At 54.0% G+C, this 14,440-nt stretch overlaps 1 protein-coding gene across 1 annotated transcript in view; it reads left to right on the plus strand.

Moving 5' to 3' along the window:
- The window catches only part of WWC3 (WWC family member 3), a 118,675-nt gene that overhangs the window by 80,451 nt on the left and 23,784 nt on the right, over positions 1-14,440 (plus strand). Inside the window, exons 9-11 of the mRNA XM_023249413.2 lie at positions 7,806-8,048; positions 10,822-10,911; positions 11,719-12,284. Of these exons, the coding sequence (XP_023105181.2) occupies positions 7,806-8,048; positions 10,822-10,911; positions 11,719-12,284 (899 nt within the window). The remainder of the gene's footprint in view (positions 1-7,805; positions 8,049-10,821; positions 10,912-11,718; positions 12,285-14,440) is intronic.

Consider the following 14,440-nt stretch of genomic DNA (forward strand, 5'->3'; position numbering starts at 1 on the left):
TGGGCTGGCTTGCACGAGCGCTGCCTGTCTCCCCTCGAGCACAGGGGTTCCCAGCTCGGGGGCGGGGGACCCTTTACCCCCAGGGGACTTCTGGCCCTGTCTTGAGGCATTTGTGGTTGTCACGACTGTGGGGGACGCAGTATCGGCGTCCAGTCGGCAGGGCCCAGGCCTGTCACTCCATCGTCCTACGGCGCACGGGCCGGACCCACCCAAAGCATGATCCCTGCCGTGTGTCCCCAGTGCCGAGGCCAAGAAACCCTTCTCTGTGCTGGAGGACTGCGATGTCTTAGCGGAGCCACGCCCGTGGTCTGCGTGGGTGACCCCAGGAGCTCCAGTGGGTAGGGAAGCCGCTGGGAGAATGGGAGATCGTACTTCTTTCTGCCCGGCCCCTGCCCTGTTCGGGGCATTTCCAAACAATTGTGTGGTGTATGTGATGCGATTACATATGGTCTTTAAGCTATTTGGGAGATAAACTCCTCCCCAGCTAACAGAAATCTGTGAGTTTATCAGCGGCTCTGCCTGGGGGTGAGGACCTCCCCCCACCCCACCGGCCAGTACCTGCGGGGGCTGCGCGTGCATGTGTGCGTGAACATACGTGTACACGCGCCAGAGCCAGAAACACATGCCCGTGTGTGCTTGTACGTGATGTCCGCGTATACCACAGGCATGCTTACATACGTGCACGCATGCTTGTATTTTCCTCTTTGTTTTCATTACAAAAACAATACATGAATACATCGTTTTTGTCACAGGCGCAACCAATAACTAGAGACCAGCTGTTTTTCCCTTCTCTAATCCCACTTCCTACCATTAATGGTTTGACGTGAAACCTTCCAGGCTTTTATCTAAACATTGAAATCAATTAAGCCCAGCATAGTTAAATACGGTACGTGATGCATAGCTTCGGAGGCGTAGCCATCACTCTGCGGCTAGACGTCTTCGATGGCTGCAGTTTTCCCTTTCCACAAACTGCACGTCTTTTTGTGGGCCCCAGCCTTGCAGGAATGACGGTTCCCGTGGACCGAGACTCAGCAACGAGATGTGTGGGTCTAAAGGCACGTACGCTGAAAGTTTTGCACTGCTGCGAATGGCGATTGAGAGCCCTGATTCTCACATGCGCTTAGCATCATGAAACGTCTTCATTCCGTGTCAGTTTTCCTAGAGTGATGGGCGGAGACGTCCTCCCAGCTGCCATGCGCTTCTCCCTGGTGTGGACGGTGCGTTTCCTGGTGCGGTTCAGCATACTCTTGTGTAGCCTTTGGTCATTTCAGTTGCTCTGTCGGAATTTTTTTTCCAGACAAGTGATCCTTTCAAAACGTGTTAGATGCTGTCATTCCTCTGCCTCGCATGGGTCTCAAGCATTGAAGGAAGCAATGTTTGCTCCCCAAGGAGCGTTTTTGGTCCCTGTGACTAGAGACCGGGCACTGCCGGCACCCAGCGGGCGGAGCCCAGAGATGCCGCATGGCCCCATGGCACAGACTTAGGTGGCCCAGACTGTCGGTGGCGTCTTGGCTGAGAAGCCTTACTCTCGGGCTGCTCGTTTTGCTCCTGAATCCCTACTGTGTTTGGATCGCGAGGGCCCACAGGAGCAGGTTTTCGCTAACTCGGGGCATTAGCCCGTTCCCCGCGCCCTCCCCGCCCTGCTCCAGCCGAGCCGACCCCTCGGTGTTCCCCAGACATACCGGGGCTCCAGCCTGCCAGGCAGACTCCCGACTTAGTGCCTGGAGTTAGCAGAACCACCCCCCTCCCCAAGATGTCCGTGTCCTGCAGACAGAACCTGTGACTGTGTTGCCTTCCACGGCAGAAGAAACTGTGGATGGGATTAAGTTAAGGACCTGGAGATGGGGGGATGGTCCTGGATGATCCAAGTGGGCTCAGTGTCATCACTAGGGTCCCTGGAAGAGGGACGGTCAGGGAAGGAGACGTGGAGGGAAGCAGAGATCAGAGTGGCGTGGGCCACGAGCTGAGGCCTGTGGGCGGCCCCTAGAAATGGCAGTGGGATGGGTTCTTCCCTAGAGCCTCCAGAAAGATCACAGCCTTGCCCACCCAGTTTTGACTTGTGACTTCTGGAACTGGAAGATAACAACGTGTGCTATTTTGAGCCACCAAATCTGTGGTCTTTTGTTACAACAACAAGAGGAATCTCACAGAGTGCCCTGAGGGCTCGATCCCAGGAACAGCACTGTGAGATCACGACCTGAACTGAAATCAGTCAGCCGCTTAACCGCTTAACTGACTGAACTACCCAGGTGCCCTGAGAGTGGTTATTTTATTTATTTATTAAAAAAATTTTTTTAATGTTTATTTATTTTTGAGAGAGACAGAGCGTGAGCAGGGGAGGGGCAGAGAGAGAGAGAGGGAGACACAGAATCCGAAGCAGGCTCCAGGCTCTGAGCTGTCAGCACAGATCCTGATGCGGGGCTCAAACTCACAAACCGTGAGATCATGACCTGAGCTGAAATTGGACGCTCAACCGACTGAGCCACCCAGGCGCCCCAGGATGTATTCAGATTAAAAGGAAGTTAGTGGAAGTGGAACTCCTAATTCCAAGTGGTAGTGTGATTTCTAGAGAATTCTGTCGACCAAATCACCATCATGGTGACTAGTTTTGTGTTTTCAACTCTGGGTCGTGGAAAATGTACCCAAACAACTGCTTCTGGGTTTCCCTTCAGGAACATCACTTAGGATTCTCAAGGCAGACCTTATGATAGGAATACTTTCGCATTATTGGTTGAAAATTTTAGAATTTTTCCAAGCCGATTTGGAGGAACGAGTCTCGAAGCAGTCCCAGTGACGCAGATAGTTCCTTATTTTTAACCTAAGAGCACTCGTTCCAGAACTGTGCACAAACTGCAGCTGTTTCCATAGAAACACTCGCAGTCCAGATAGGAACAAAACATCGGACCCATCCAGTTTTTTGCGTCTTAGCGTTTGTTGCCAGGATGGGTCCTGCTGTTCATCTGTCATCAGAAACCAAAGTCGTGTTAGGATTCCAGTCGAATTTGATCAGTCGCTTGGAGTTTTCCTTCGTTTCTGCAGTGACTGTGTACCGGGGCTCGGGCGTGAGTGAATCACAGCCAGGAGCGACGTGGGAAAGCATCCTTGCCACGCCTGGCTCCTTCTTCCCCATTCGGGCCAAGAGAAAGAAGCCTACAGATGCTCTGCTTTTCATTTAAAGGAGTTGCGCTCTGAAGATCTGTACCCTCAAAGGGGAAAAGACACGAGGGCAGGGAAGGGCTTGGGGGTGTTAGTAGACCCTTCCTACACCACATATTTGAGATTCAGCTCGAATTTCCAACACAGAATAGACAGCTGAGCCAAATGGACAGCGGTTTATTGATGCTTAGCTCAGTCAGCTGAAGCGATTTTATCGTCCATCTGACCTAGATCTCAACTGAGATTTTCTTGAACTTTTGCTTTTCGTGTACATGGATATTTACAAAAAGAAAACTGAGGAGAGAAAACATAAGCAGTGTCAAATCTGTAGCTGCGATTGAAATCTGGAGGCACAAGGCTCCAAGCCAACACGACGTCCCAGAGTGTGGCACTAGGGGGTCTGTCATGTCTCAAGCGTCAAATGGGACCTTGGCTTGCCTGGGGTTCCATTTCTCTTCCGGAAAGCAACCATATTTTAGGAACATGCAAAATTATATAGTAGACTGCAGAATTTATATATAAATTGAAAAAACCAAGGATTGTTCTGGGTATGTAAAATATACCTCAGAACTGTGCTGTATTAGAAGTGCATTATTTTTTTCAGAAAAATGCAGACACCATTTAGGGCTTCTGTGAACTGTGGGGGCCTAAGCAGTTTCTGCAGCATAAACGCACCTTTCCATTCATGGTTTAATGGTGCCTGGGCTATAACAGAACAGGTGGTCAGGCAAAAACAGCGAGGGGGACAAAAGATTCATATATTACTTGTGTCTACCTTAGACCTGTTCAGGGAATGGAATTTGGAGATTACATAATAAATATGAAGGCTCAGTGTTTGGTTGAGGCTTTGCCTTCATTTCTTCTCCATCATGAGCACAGGCACATACGTTTTAAAGCTTTTTTTTAAAATTTGTTTAACGATTATTATTGAGAGATAGAGACAAAGCATGAGCATGGGAGGGGCAGAAAGAGGAGACACAGAATCCGAAGCAGGCTCCAGGCTCCGAGCTGTCAGCACAGAGCCAACGCAGGGCTCGAACTCACAAACCACGAGATCATGACCTGGGCCGAAGTCGGATGCTTAACCAACTGAGCCACTGAAGCTTTTAAAGGCATTTGTGAGAGATTATATGTAAGCCATAAAATGTATTACCTATCAAAAATTAGAATCAGTACAGAATACAGTTGACTTACAGGAAATAAACCGTCCCCGATTTTAAGTGGCTCTCGGACTCCCTTCAAAATGACCTGGGGAACGTTTCCTTTTTGCAAACCGTCCTCAGGGCCTTGGTTTGCTTTCATGTATTTAATTTCACCGGAATGGTATTTCAGGAAAGCCTTTTTGGAGATTGTTTTCCTCAGAGTGCTCAGAACTGGGATGATGGTACTCGTAGGAGTGGGGTTCCAGCCTTCAGATCAGTTGTGTGGCGTGGATGTGGAAGAAGGGGCACCGGAAGTGATGCTGCATCTTAGGCGCGAAGTCAGTCTCCTCCAGTAAACCTGCCACACTACGGGGCCTCCTGGCAGATGGCTGCTTTCGAGGCTGGCAGCACGGGACGGCACAGTAGACGAGGCGTACTGTGTCAAAGGCAAAGCCGTCTTGTCTGTCCCTCGGTGAATGCACCAGAAATGAGTGAAGGAATCCTTCTAGAGCTTTGGGCTTCTAGCGCGGACACACACACAAGACACGTGTGCCACGCTCTCACCCCGGCCCAGAGCAGGTCCCGTGTGCCTGCATCTGGAGTAGGGAGACAGGGCAAGAAATGGCGCTTTGCGATACGTGTCAACAGTCTTCTAGATTCATAGCTAGCTCTCAGATGACCAGGCGATCACTTGCGTCATTGTGAGATGTATTTTAAAGAGCGCTATCCTCAAGCGTAGAAATGCTTGCCTAGTGTTCGGCACAGCCCAGGCAGCTTTTCCCGACGGGTGGCGTGAAGTCCACTTCGTCTGTCTTTGGTTTCTTCTACAGACGTTGTCCCTTGCCGCGTGGCTTTGCTTATTTTTCTCGCGAGCTGTGCCGAGTCACAGAAACGTGCTTCACCTCGGCCGCCGTGCTGTTTCTTTTATGCCTTCGGTGGACAGCCCTTTCGAAGCTGGCGCTTTGCTTCTCTTCCCGCCTGTAATTCTTTTCTTCCCCTCATTCTTTTTTCTGATAGTGGATATTACTTGAGATCTGCCTGGAAAGAGTGGGATTAGCTAGGACTGGCTCTTCCACCGCCCTGCCGCCCTCGGCAACTTGAATCCACGTAGAATGGCAGCTAACCTGCGCCTGGCCGGCTTGGACGGAATCACGATCGCCTCTCGTGTGCACCTCAGAGACTCAGAGGCAGTGCTTTTTAAACTGTGTCCGCTTGTAGTGGATGTATGAGAATTAGTACACGTTACAAAGTAATACCGCTAACTTTAGCAGGGTTCAGAGAGGCTTTCCTGTGGATTGGTCAGGTAAATTACATGAGAACTTACGAGGACACGATGAATTTGCTCATTGTTGTTCGGCCCCTTCATATTTATTCCTTACTTTGGACTTGTCTGGATCTACGGTAGAACGTTCCAGAAATTTCATTGGGTATAATGTCTGATTTGGCACTAACTTATTTATGGGCCTACTTGCAGCGTATTTTCCTTGGGCTTCAGTTATATGACTGCCATAAATTTTAATTACACTAATTAGACATAGATGGATGCTTAAGGCCCAGTTGGATTCCTAACCCTGTTCAGCTGCCTCTGTCATTAGTATTTTTCGGTGACATGATTTGGCACCATTTTCCAACACATTTTCAGGAAATTAGTTTTAAGTTGGAAAAGAACTTGCCTAATAAAGCTACTGACATTCAACTATTTTCTTTACCTTCTTGGGGAATTGGACTTGAGTAAAATGCACACGTTGAAACTGTAATTTGTACACTCCTTTTTTAAGCCATTGGCTTTCGGATTGGCTTGGTACTCGAAGAAGGCGTCTTACCCAGTCCTCTGGCCGGGCTGGCTAGCCCACACGCTCACATCCAGCTCAGAGGAGCCTGACTTAGTGCAGGGCCGGCTGACAGGCTTTGACACGTGGACCGACACCAGTCGATGGATGGGCAGCGTCTGCAGGGAGCTTGGTGTCGAGAAGGATTCCGAGGGCTGGACCTAGCGGGCGGATGCCAGCTTTGATGAGTGTGTGTGCCCTGGGCACGGGACAGGGTGGCCTCAGGGGCACTCCTGCCATTCCCATTTTAGTGAGGATCACCACATCGGAGCCTGATGTGAGCCCCTGAGAGCTCCAAGGCCAGTTAGGATCCTCTGGACAAGGCCGGGCCGCCTGGGGTCAGAGGCTTTTCGAACTCCGGTGAGCATCAGAAGTACCAGTGGGACTTGTTAAAGTCCAGATCGCCCCGACCCCGTCCCCAGAGTGTCTCCTTCAATGGGTCTGGGGTGGCACCCGAGGTTGCCGTTTGTCACAAAACTCCTGGTAATGCTGAGGCTGCCGGTCCGGGACCCCACTTTGAGAATCACTGCCTTAGAGGCTACAGGGCCACGTGCCCCCGCCGCTGCCCCTTCTTCACCGCTCTCTGCGACCTCAGGGACGTCTCTGGATTTGGGTTTTTGGGCACGTGTGCCAATGTCTGTCTGTCCTTCGCGGCGCCGGGTTCGGGGCAAGTCTGGCGTCCCTCACTTCTGCCTGAAAACAGATAGGCCTCATATTTAGCCACACCTAAACTTGAAGGGCCTACAGCAGTCTACTCTGGCCATGAAAGGATTGCTCTGAAGATACAGGCCGCATCTCTGCCGTTTAGTCTGCATCCAGCAGCGACTCGGGACACACGGTGATGCGGTCTGCCAAGCGAACGCATGGAAGTTTGGGCCCGTGGAAGGTGACAACAGAGCCCGCGTTCTTACACCCGGAGGGTGGCCATGCCGATGCATTTAGCGAGGCCGACCGGTCTCTACCCCCCTGATTACCTCACGCCAACACCCACGCCTGCCAGGGCCGACCCTCCCGCTCTCGGATATTTGCGGTCATGTTTGCTCCCAGTTCCGTGCGCTTAGCCCTTGCCGAGTGTCTGCTCTCTGCAAAGCATTTTGAATGTCACCTACGGTCAAGGTCTCTGGTGCTGGAGAGAGCAAACAGAACCAGGAGAGGTAGATCACTGGCCTTCGGGGGTTTTCTGTCCAGAAGCAGTGTGAGGGGTGCGTGGCTGTCCTGTCACTTTGTCTACGTGGCGTTGGCGGTCAGGCACGGCAGACGAGGCGGGAAGCCAGAAGCATGTCTCACGTACCCGGCGCAGTGTTTAGCTACCGATGACGGGGGATGGGGAGAAAGGAGCCGGTTCCATCCTGCTCTGCGACAGTGCCATGTGGGAAACCGTGCACCTGAGACAGCACAGTGCACGGGTACGTGGAGGACGCCAGCCTTTCCGTCATTTCTCTACAACAAGCACGATTTGCTCACTGCCGTCCCCAGTCTAGACCTGGGGACGTTGTGCAAAAGACCTACGCGTCATTCTTATCACTCCTCGTTTCCAAACGCTTTATTTCTGTCACTTGGTGCGCTAACTTCAGTATGTACTGAGCAGGGTGAGTTTCTAGAATCTGCGTGATGGTGCCGAGAACGTGGGAAGGTGACATTTTGACTTCATGGATTTTTCTGGGCCCGTCTCTTGCAGGGTGTCGACCATCCAGCAGCAGCTGGCCCAGCTTGACAACGAGTCCTGGCCGGGTTTGGCCGAGGCCGACAGGGACCGGCTGCAGCTCATCAAGGAGAAAGAGGCCCTGCTTCAGGAGCTGCAGCTCATCGTTCAGCAGCGGAGGCCGGCGGAAGACGTGGCCCGGCTGGAGGAGGAGCGGAGGCGCCTGGAGGAGGAGATCCAGCGCGCGCGGGCCACGTCCGTGCAGGGCGCCACGGAAAGGTACGCCGGCCCCCCCCCCCCACCCCGGGGTCGGGGGCAGGGGGGACCCGGCTGCTAGTGCAGAACCAGCCGGAAGAGCTGACTCGGAGAGCTGGCACGTGACTCGAGATCGGTGCCGGTTGCCGTCGGCGCTCGAGGCGTCTACCGCCTGGCGTGTCTCCTCGCCAAGTAGAGCGAAGGGAGAAGGCGCGGGGAGCGCGCGCCTTCCCTTCTGTAGGAGGTCCCGGCTCTGCCCAGGGCTCCCGAGCTTCCTGGCTCCTGGACAGAAGCAGGAGGGGATGGAGAAGGGGATGGAGCGAGGGAAGCCGCCCGCTTAGACCGCACCCCTTCCCGGTATGGGGGTGCTTTCCTCCGGTCCGCAGGACGGCAGCCTGGACGGGTGTGGGCTTGCCGGCGGGAGGGCGGGAGGCGGGCGCCGGCACGGAGAGGAAGCCTGCGTTCCTCCATTGTGGGCGTTGGGGCCAGCCACCTCTTCCTTTCATCTGCGACCTTGATTCGCCCCCAGGAAAGCCCGCTCTCTCTGCTGCGGCAGGAAGCCGGCAGCCTGGCGTGTGTCCGTGCCCAAACGTGCCTCTCCTCGGTCTGTCCTGGGCTCTTGGCTGGTGAGGCCAGCACAGCGTCCCGTGTCCTCGGTGCTCGGCGCTTTGGGGTGTGTGGGGGTCTCCTGGTTTCCATCTGGCGCGTGTGACCACGGGCCGCGCCAAACGCTGGGTCTGACCTCCACGTTTCGGGGCTGTCGGATGGGTATCTGAGGGCATCAGCTGAGCTTTGGCGAGCCCACCCTGTCTGATGATCTAGTGGACCTTCAACTTCAGCGTGTTAAGAGGACCGTACGCTGCATCTACGTGAGCATTGCCGACGTGGATTCAGCAGTCAGCTGAATGATTCCATCTGTACGGAGGCCCTTAGAACTGTCAGTCCATCCCGTTAGCCCGTTCTCTGTGTTGGGGGTTATCGATGCTCAGATAGTGATCGTTTTTGCTGAGGTCTGTGTGGTGACGTTAGTGGCCGATGTCAGTGTTGGCAGGCAGTGCTGGTGTTCGGAGAGCCCAGCTCCTAGCAATAGGTGGGATGTGTTCTGGTTAGCTTAAGATGCTAGCGTGGCCTGTCACTTCACTCAGAGTAAACACGGAGTTGATTTTGAGTCTGAGAAGGGACTATGGAACTGAAGTGTTCATCCGTGCCCTTGTGCTTCCAGACTCTTCTGCTTCAACGTTACCTTCCTCTCTACCCTTGGTATTCTGTTGTGCGTGTTCTGGCTTGGGGGGCCTGGGCACTCATTGGGTTGGTTCTCTCTTAGGGGGGTGGATCCGGTCCCACAAATGCCACCTGCTTCTCCACACCCCACATCCGTGCACCCCTGACTATATTTGCCCTCGCCGTGTGGAAACCCTGGCACACGTGAGTGCTGTGGTCCCAGGGTACAAATCCACGGAGCCCCATGGAGCCACCGTTCCCCTCGATGCCTAGGTCCGGGACTGGCTCAGCCAAGCTCATCCGGCTGAGGGAGGCTCTTGTGGGACCAGCCCAGGAGAGAGCCGTCCACGGGTGCCACTACACGGCCCTGGGCGAGGACGGCACACCCTTGTGCCGGCAGCGCTTTCGCACCGAACACTTCGGGAACATTCTCTGCGGCCGTGTGCCCCTCGAGGGCGCCTGCAGCAGTGAAGCGTGGGCCTGGTGGAGGCAGGCCTGTTTCTCCGCACGCCTCCCTCCACTTGATGCGTGCTGGAACCGGAAGTGTGGGCCCCCGAGGTAGGAGGCTCTCCCTGCGAATAGGCTGAGGGGTGTGAGAGAGAGCCGGTGTGGAGCTGGGCCAGAGTGACCGACGTTGGCGTCTTAGGGCTGAGATGTGCCCGCTGCTTGGCCAGTCTTTGCCCGTCTCGGCCTCCGTGTCCTCATTGTCAGGTAGGAACTTGGCGCCGGGGCCGTGAGTGTCACTGGGGATTGGGACGACATAAATCCTTTCCCCTGTCGAAGGACAGAGCAGCTGTTTTAAGGGTGCCTACTTGGTCCCATGCTACAATGCCATCGTTTGATTTGTAAACAAGGACTGTTTTGTTCTGAGGCAAACATATTCATACATTCATTCGGTGACTGTTGAGTGCCTGTACGTGTCAGGCTCTATTCTAGGCAGTGGGCTTAGTGTAGTAGAAAAAGTTCATCTCAGAAATAATAAAGTAGAAAAAGTGGAAAGAGGAGAAAAATTGTCTCCAACCCTGTGACAGTTGCTGTTTTGTTTTGTTTGTGTCTAATCTTTTAATTCTGTAGATTTTAGAATTGTATGCATTTTTGCCTGGAGAGGCCTTAAATGAGGGACCCGGGTTTGTTCTAAGAAATTCCAGTAGATTACTGCGTGTTCTGCATTTGAGTCCATTTTCTAGTCTAGCCCCTCATCCTTTCTGTCTGTTCTGTGCCTGCCCACCCCCATCCCCCACTCACCCCCCCCCACCCCTTCCTCCCATCCATATGCCCACCCCCCCCCCACTCACCCATCCATCCACCTGTCCGTCCGTCCACCCGGCCACGCACCTGCTGGGCTCCTACAGTGTATCAGGCACCGCCCAGGGTGCTGGGGGTACGTTTTCAAGCAAGACAAAACCAGTCTGTGTTATCCTGGTGTTTGTGACCTGGATGTGGTTTTTTAGAATTTAGTCTCTCAAACCTAAATCGGGGGGGCGGGGGGTGGAATTCACAGTTGGATTTCTTGTTGGGAAAATACACTCACTCTGTCTCGGAAAAATCCACCAATGGACCGTTTTCTTACCTACAGGATTCTCCTTCAGGAAAAAAGAAACTGTCTGCTTATGCAGCTAGAAGAGGCTACCCGCCTAGCGTCCTATCTCCAGTCCCAGTTAAAAAGGTGGGTAACTTACTGTCACGTTAGAACGACGCGTCCGTGAACGTCATCATTCCCTCTGGCTTGTTTTTCTCGTACCAGAACTTGGAACCGGAAGCGGTTGTAAACACGGGGTAGCAAAGCAGCTTCGTCGTATTTTTCAGAGAGGCTGCTAATGTGTGATTCAGGGAATATGAGGAGAACCGGACTTGGCTGCAGAACGACGAGTCTGAAGTCAAATTCGTCCGTCGGCTTTGTAATTTAACCCACCGCTTCCGAAGCGTGTATATTCATCTCCATATGCGCATGGATATTTTTATGTTGTTGTTTTTTTAATGATGTGACTATTTGTAAAGTAAGCTTTGGATGCTTAGTAATAGCTTCTGCTTTCGAGTACTTACCGTATCGTGAAGCATAATGTAAGGGCTATCTATGTAGTATTTCCTCAGTTACTCCTAAAAATGTCACGAGGGAGCAGGAATTATTTCCCAGCCCCCAGTGAGAAAGTAGGGGGTTCCGAGAGGGCAGACGGCTTGACCCAGCGGACCCAGCTACTCTGCGTCTGAGCTGGACCGGGGACTCGGGCTTGAGTCTCTGATGCTAACTGCTGCTCTCTGCTGATATTCGAAAGAAACAAAGGGAATATTAACGAAGTCGCCTTCTAAATGCTCGCAAGTGGCTAAAGACCCGCTCTGGTTCACGGGAGCCTTGGGCAGGGTTTCGTTCCCTCTAGAATAGACCAGAGGCTCAGCTTCGCAGCGGAGAACGGTGGGGCTCCAGCCGGGGTGTGCAGGCTGCTTGTCTCACGGCACGGGGTGTCTGTCCTTTCAGCCTGTCTGCCAGCACCCTGACCGTGTCTTCGGGGAGCAGCCGCGGGTCCCTGGCCTCCAGCCGGGGCTCGCTCGCCTCCAGCCGCGGTTCCCTGAGCTCCGTCAGCTTCACGGACATCTATGGCCTCCCGCAGTACGAGAGGCCGGACGCCGAGTGCGGCCAGCTTCTGCGCTTCGACCTCATCCCCTTCGACTCCCTGGGACGAGACGCCCCCTTCTTCGAGCCCCCGGGCCCCTCGGGCTTCCACAGGCAGAGGCGCTCCCTGGACACGCCGCAGTCCTTGGCGTCGCTGTCCTCCCGCTCCTCCCTGTCCTCTCTGTCGCCCCCGAGCTCGCCCTTGGACACGCCCTTCCTCCCGGCCTCGCGCGACTCGCCCCTGGCTCAGCTGGGGGACAGTCTCGAGGTGCCCGGCCTGGGCGCGCTCGACAGACTGCGGGCTCAGGCCTCGGCTTTGGGGGACGAAGACTCGCAGGGCACGGCGTCCCTCCAGCCGCACGGCTTCCCCGGGGACGGGGAAGGACCTCGCGAGCGAGGACCCCAAGCGGCTGCCGCTCCGGTGGGCGCAAGTAAGTATTGATGAGCCCTGTGGGGGGGGGGGGGGTTGGGAGAAGGGTTTCCGAATCAGGGAAGAGATCGCGTGCGGTGGCACTGAAGCCAGCCCGCCGGCTCTCCGATTCCATAGCGAGCTCTCAATTCCAGACCGTTGGTAGGGCCAGGAGGCGCGCACCTGCCGTCCGTGTGCTCTCCTAGCCGGGCCTCGTGTCTGTGTCCCGGAGACATCGTTCAAATGGCAAAGGCGCCTTTCCCGGGCGTCTGGCTCGTTCTCAGAATGCGCTTGCCTGTTGGAAAGGGCGGGAAGAGCCACAGCCTTCCACACTCAGAGGCTGCTCCAGAGGTACCGGGGCCTCCGTGAGTTCTCCGGGGCGTGTGCGGCCAAGGAGCAGCAGTGGGGTCGTAGCCCAGCACAGATCCCCCTTCCTTTGTCCCTCTGACTTCGTCTCTTCTTCTTTGGCCTTACGGTTTTCAAAGATGTAATTTATCAGACGTGGGATCGAAAAGAATTGGTGTCATTTCAAAAGACGTGCCAGTCGGCATCGGTCATTTCCACCGAATCGATTTTTCTGGTAGTCTTCAAATCGAGGCGCACGAACTGGGTCCGTCTAGTCCGAGTTCATTCGGCTTCTGCTTGGCGCCAGGGCCCGTCCGCTCGTAGCCCGTGAGGGGACCTGGACTGCCGTTCTACAGAATATTCCAGCTGATGGCTTGTGCCCAAAGCAGGGCCTGGGCTCCAGCCTTCCTCTTCTTGACCCCGTGCGCCTCTTTGAGCCAACCCTCCCGCAAGATTAACTTCTTTGGGTTTCACAGAGGATCGAGAACCAGGTCTCATTCCTGAAGTTCCCGAACTTTTCTTTACATGGCAGAAAGGTTTTAGACATTCCATTTAAGCAAATGCTAGGTGTTTGTATAGCTTACTGGATCTCAACCAGGGGAGTTTTTGAACCCTGGAAGGTACCTGTCAGTGGCTGGAGACATGTTTTTGGTTGTCACAGCCGAGGTGGTGGTAGGGAGGTGCTGCTGGTATCTGGCGGCCAGAAGCCAGGGATGCGGTTCAGCATCCTTCAGTGCACGGTGTGCACCACCCCCCCCCCCCACCTCCGAGAATGATCCGCCAAGATGTCGGTAGTGCCGATGCTGAGAAACCCTGGGTGTGTACCGTTGAGTGGTTCAGCAGCAGGGGGCAGAAATAGAACGCGAACACGGAACCAGGTTGTTTTGGTGGGAACGGCTTCAGACTCGCAGCTTAGAGGCCCAGATTCTGTTCCCTGCCCTGTTGACTGGCTAGCTGTGTGACCTTGAGTGCATCCCTGGACTTGGCCGAATCTTGGCTTCCCTGCCCTTGAACGAGGCGGTCTTGATGGGCTCTTGCATTCTCCACCATTCTGTTACCCTGAGTTTTATCGATACAACCACACTGGTTATTATGTACGTGATCTAGTGATCTTCCCGGTTAGCACCTACGTGCGTCACCAGGGAGCTGTGAGGTCCTCAGGCAGCCCGGTGGCTTTCCGGCATCTGTTACTTTGGTGCCTTCTCTGTGTTTGCAGACACACCTTTCATACCCCCGGGTATATTGTTTCGGTGATTCACATATGCAGGTGACCTTCATTCACTTTGCTCTTTATAGTCACAGGTTCCGTGCTCCGTGTTTACTCCTTTGATTCAAAAAAGAAAACACAAAACAAGGACCGGATTGCACACCTGTCGTTAAGCTCACCGCTCTCAGTGCCTTGCCTCCCATACCAGCCCGTCTTTATAAAGGTTGAGATGCAAAAGTAGTCTTGTTAGGCAGAAAATCCACACGAGGCCCGAGGGAAAGACGGGATGAGATGGAGAAGAGCTGACTGACTTTCTGATCCTGATTTCTTTATTTTTCTTCCCACTCTGGCTGACATTATAATGGTTCAGACTCCTTAGCCGGGGAGGTATTTGCTTGCGCCACGTTCAGATACCGCCACCTCGTGGTAGATTCTTACATGACACTGTCAGTTGACTCGGGTCTTTAGAAATAATTAGCTCAGTGAATGAATTGGTCCTGGTGGGTGCTCCCAGAAGGCTGGGTTGGGTAACGAGCTTCAGGCATGGACACAGGGTGACTTCTGGCCTCTCTTGATGCGTGTGGGAACGCTTGAGCCCAAAGTCATCGTAGCTTTGTACGGTTGGC

This window comes from Felis catus, chromosome X (genome assembly GCF_018350175.1).
Source record: "Felis catus isolate Fca126 chromosome X, F.catus_Fca126_mat1.0, whole genome shotgun sequence".
NCBI classification, from domain to species: Eukaryota; Metazoa; Chordata; class Mammalia; order Carnivora; family Felidae; genus Felis; species Felis catus.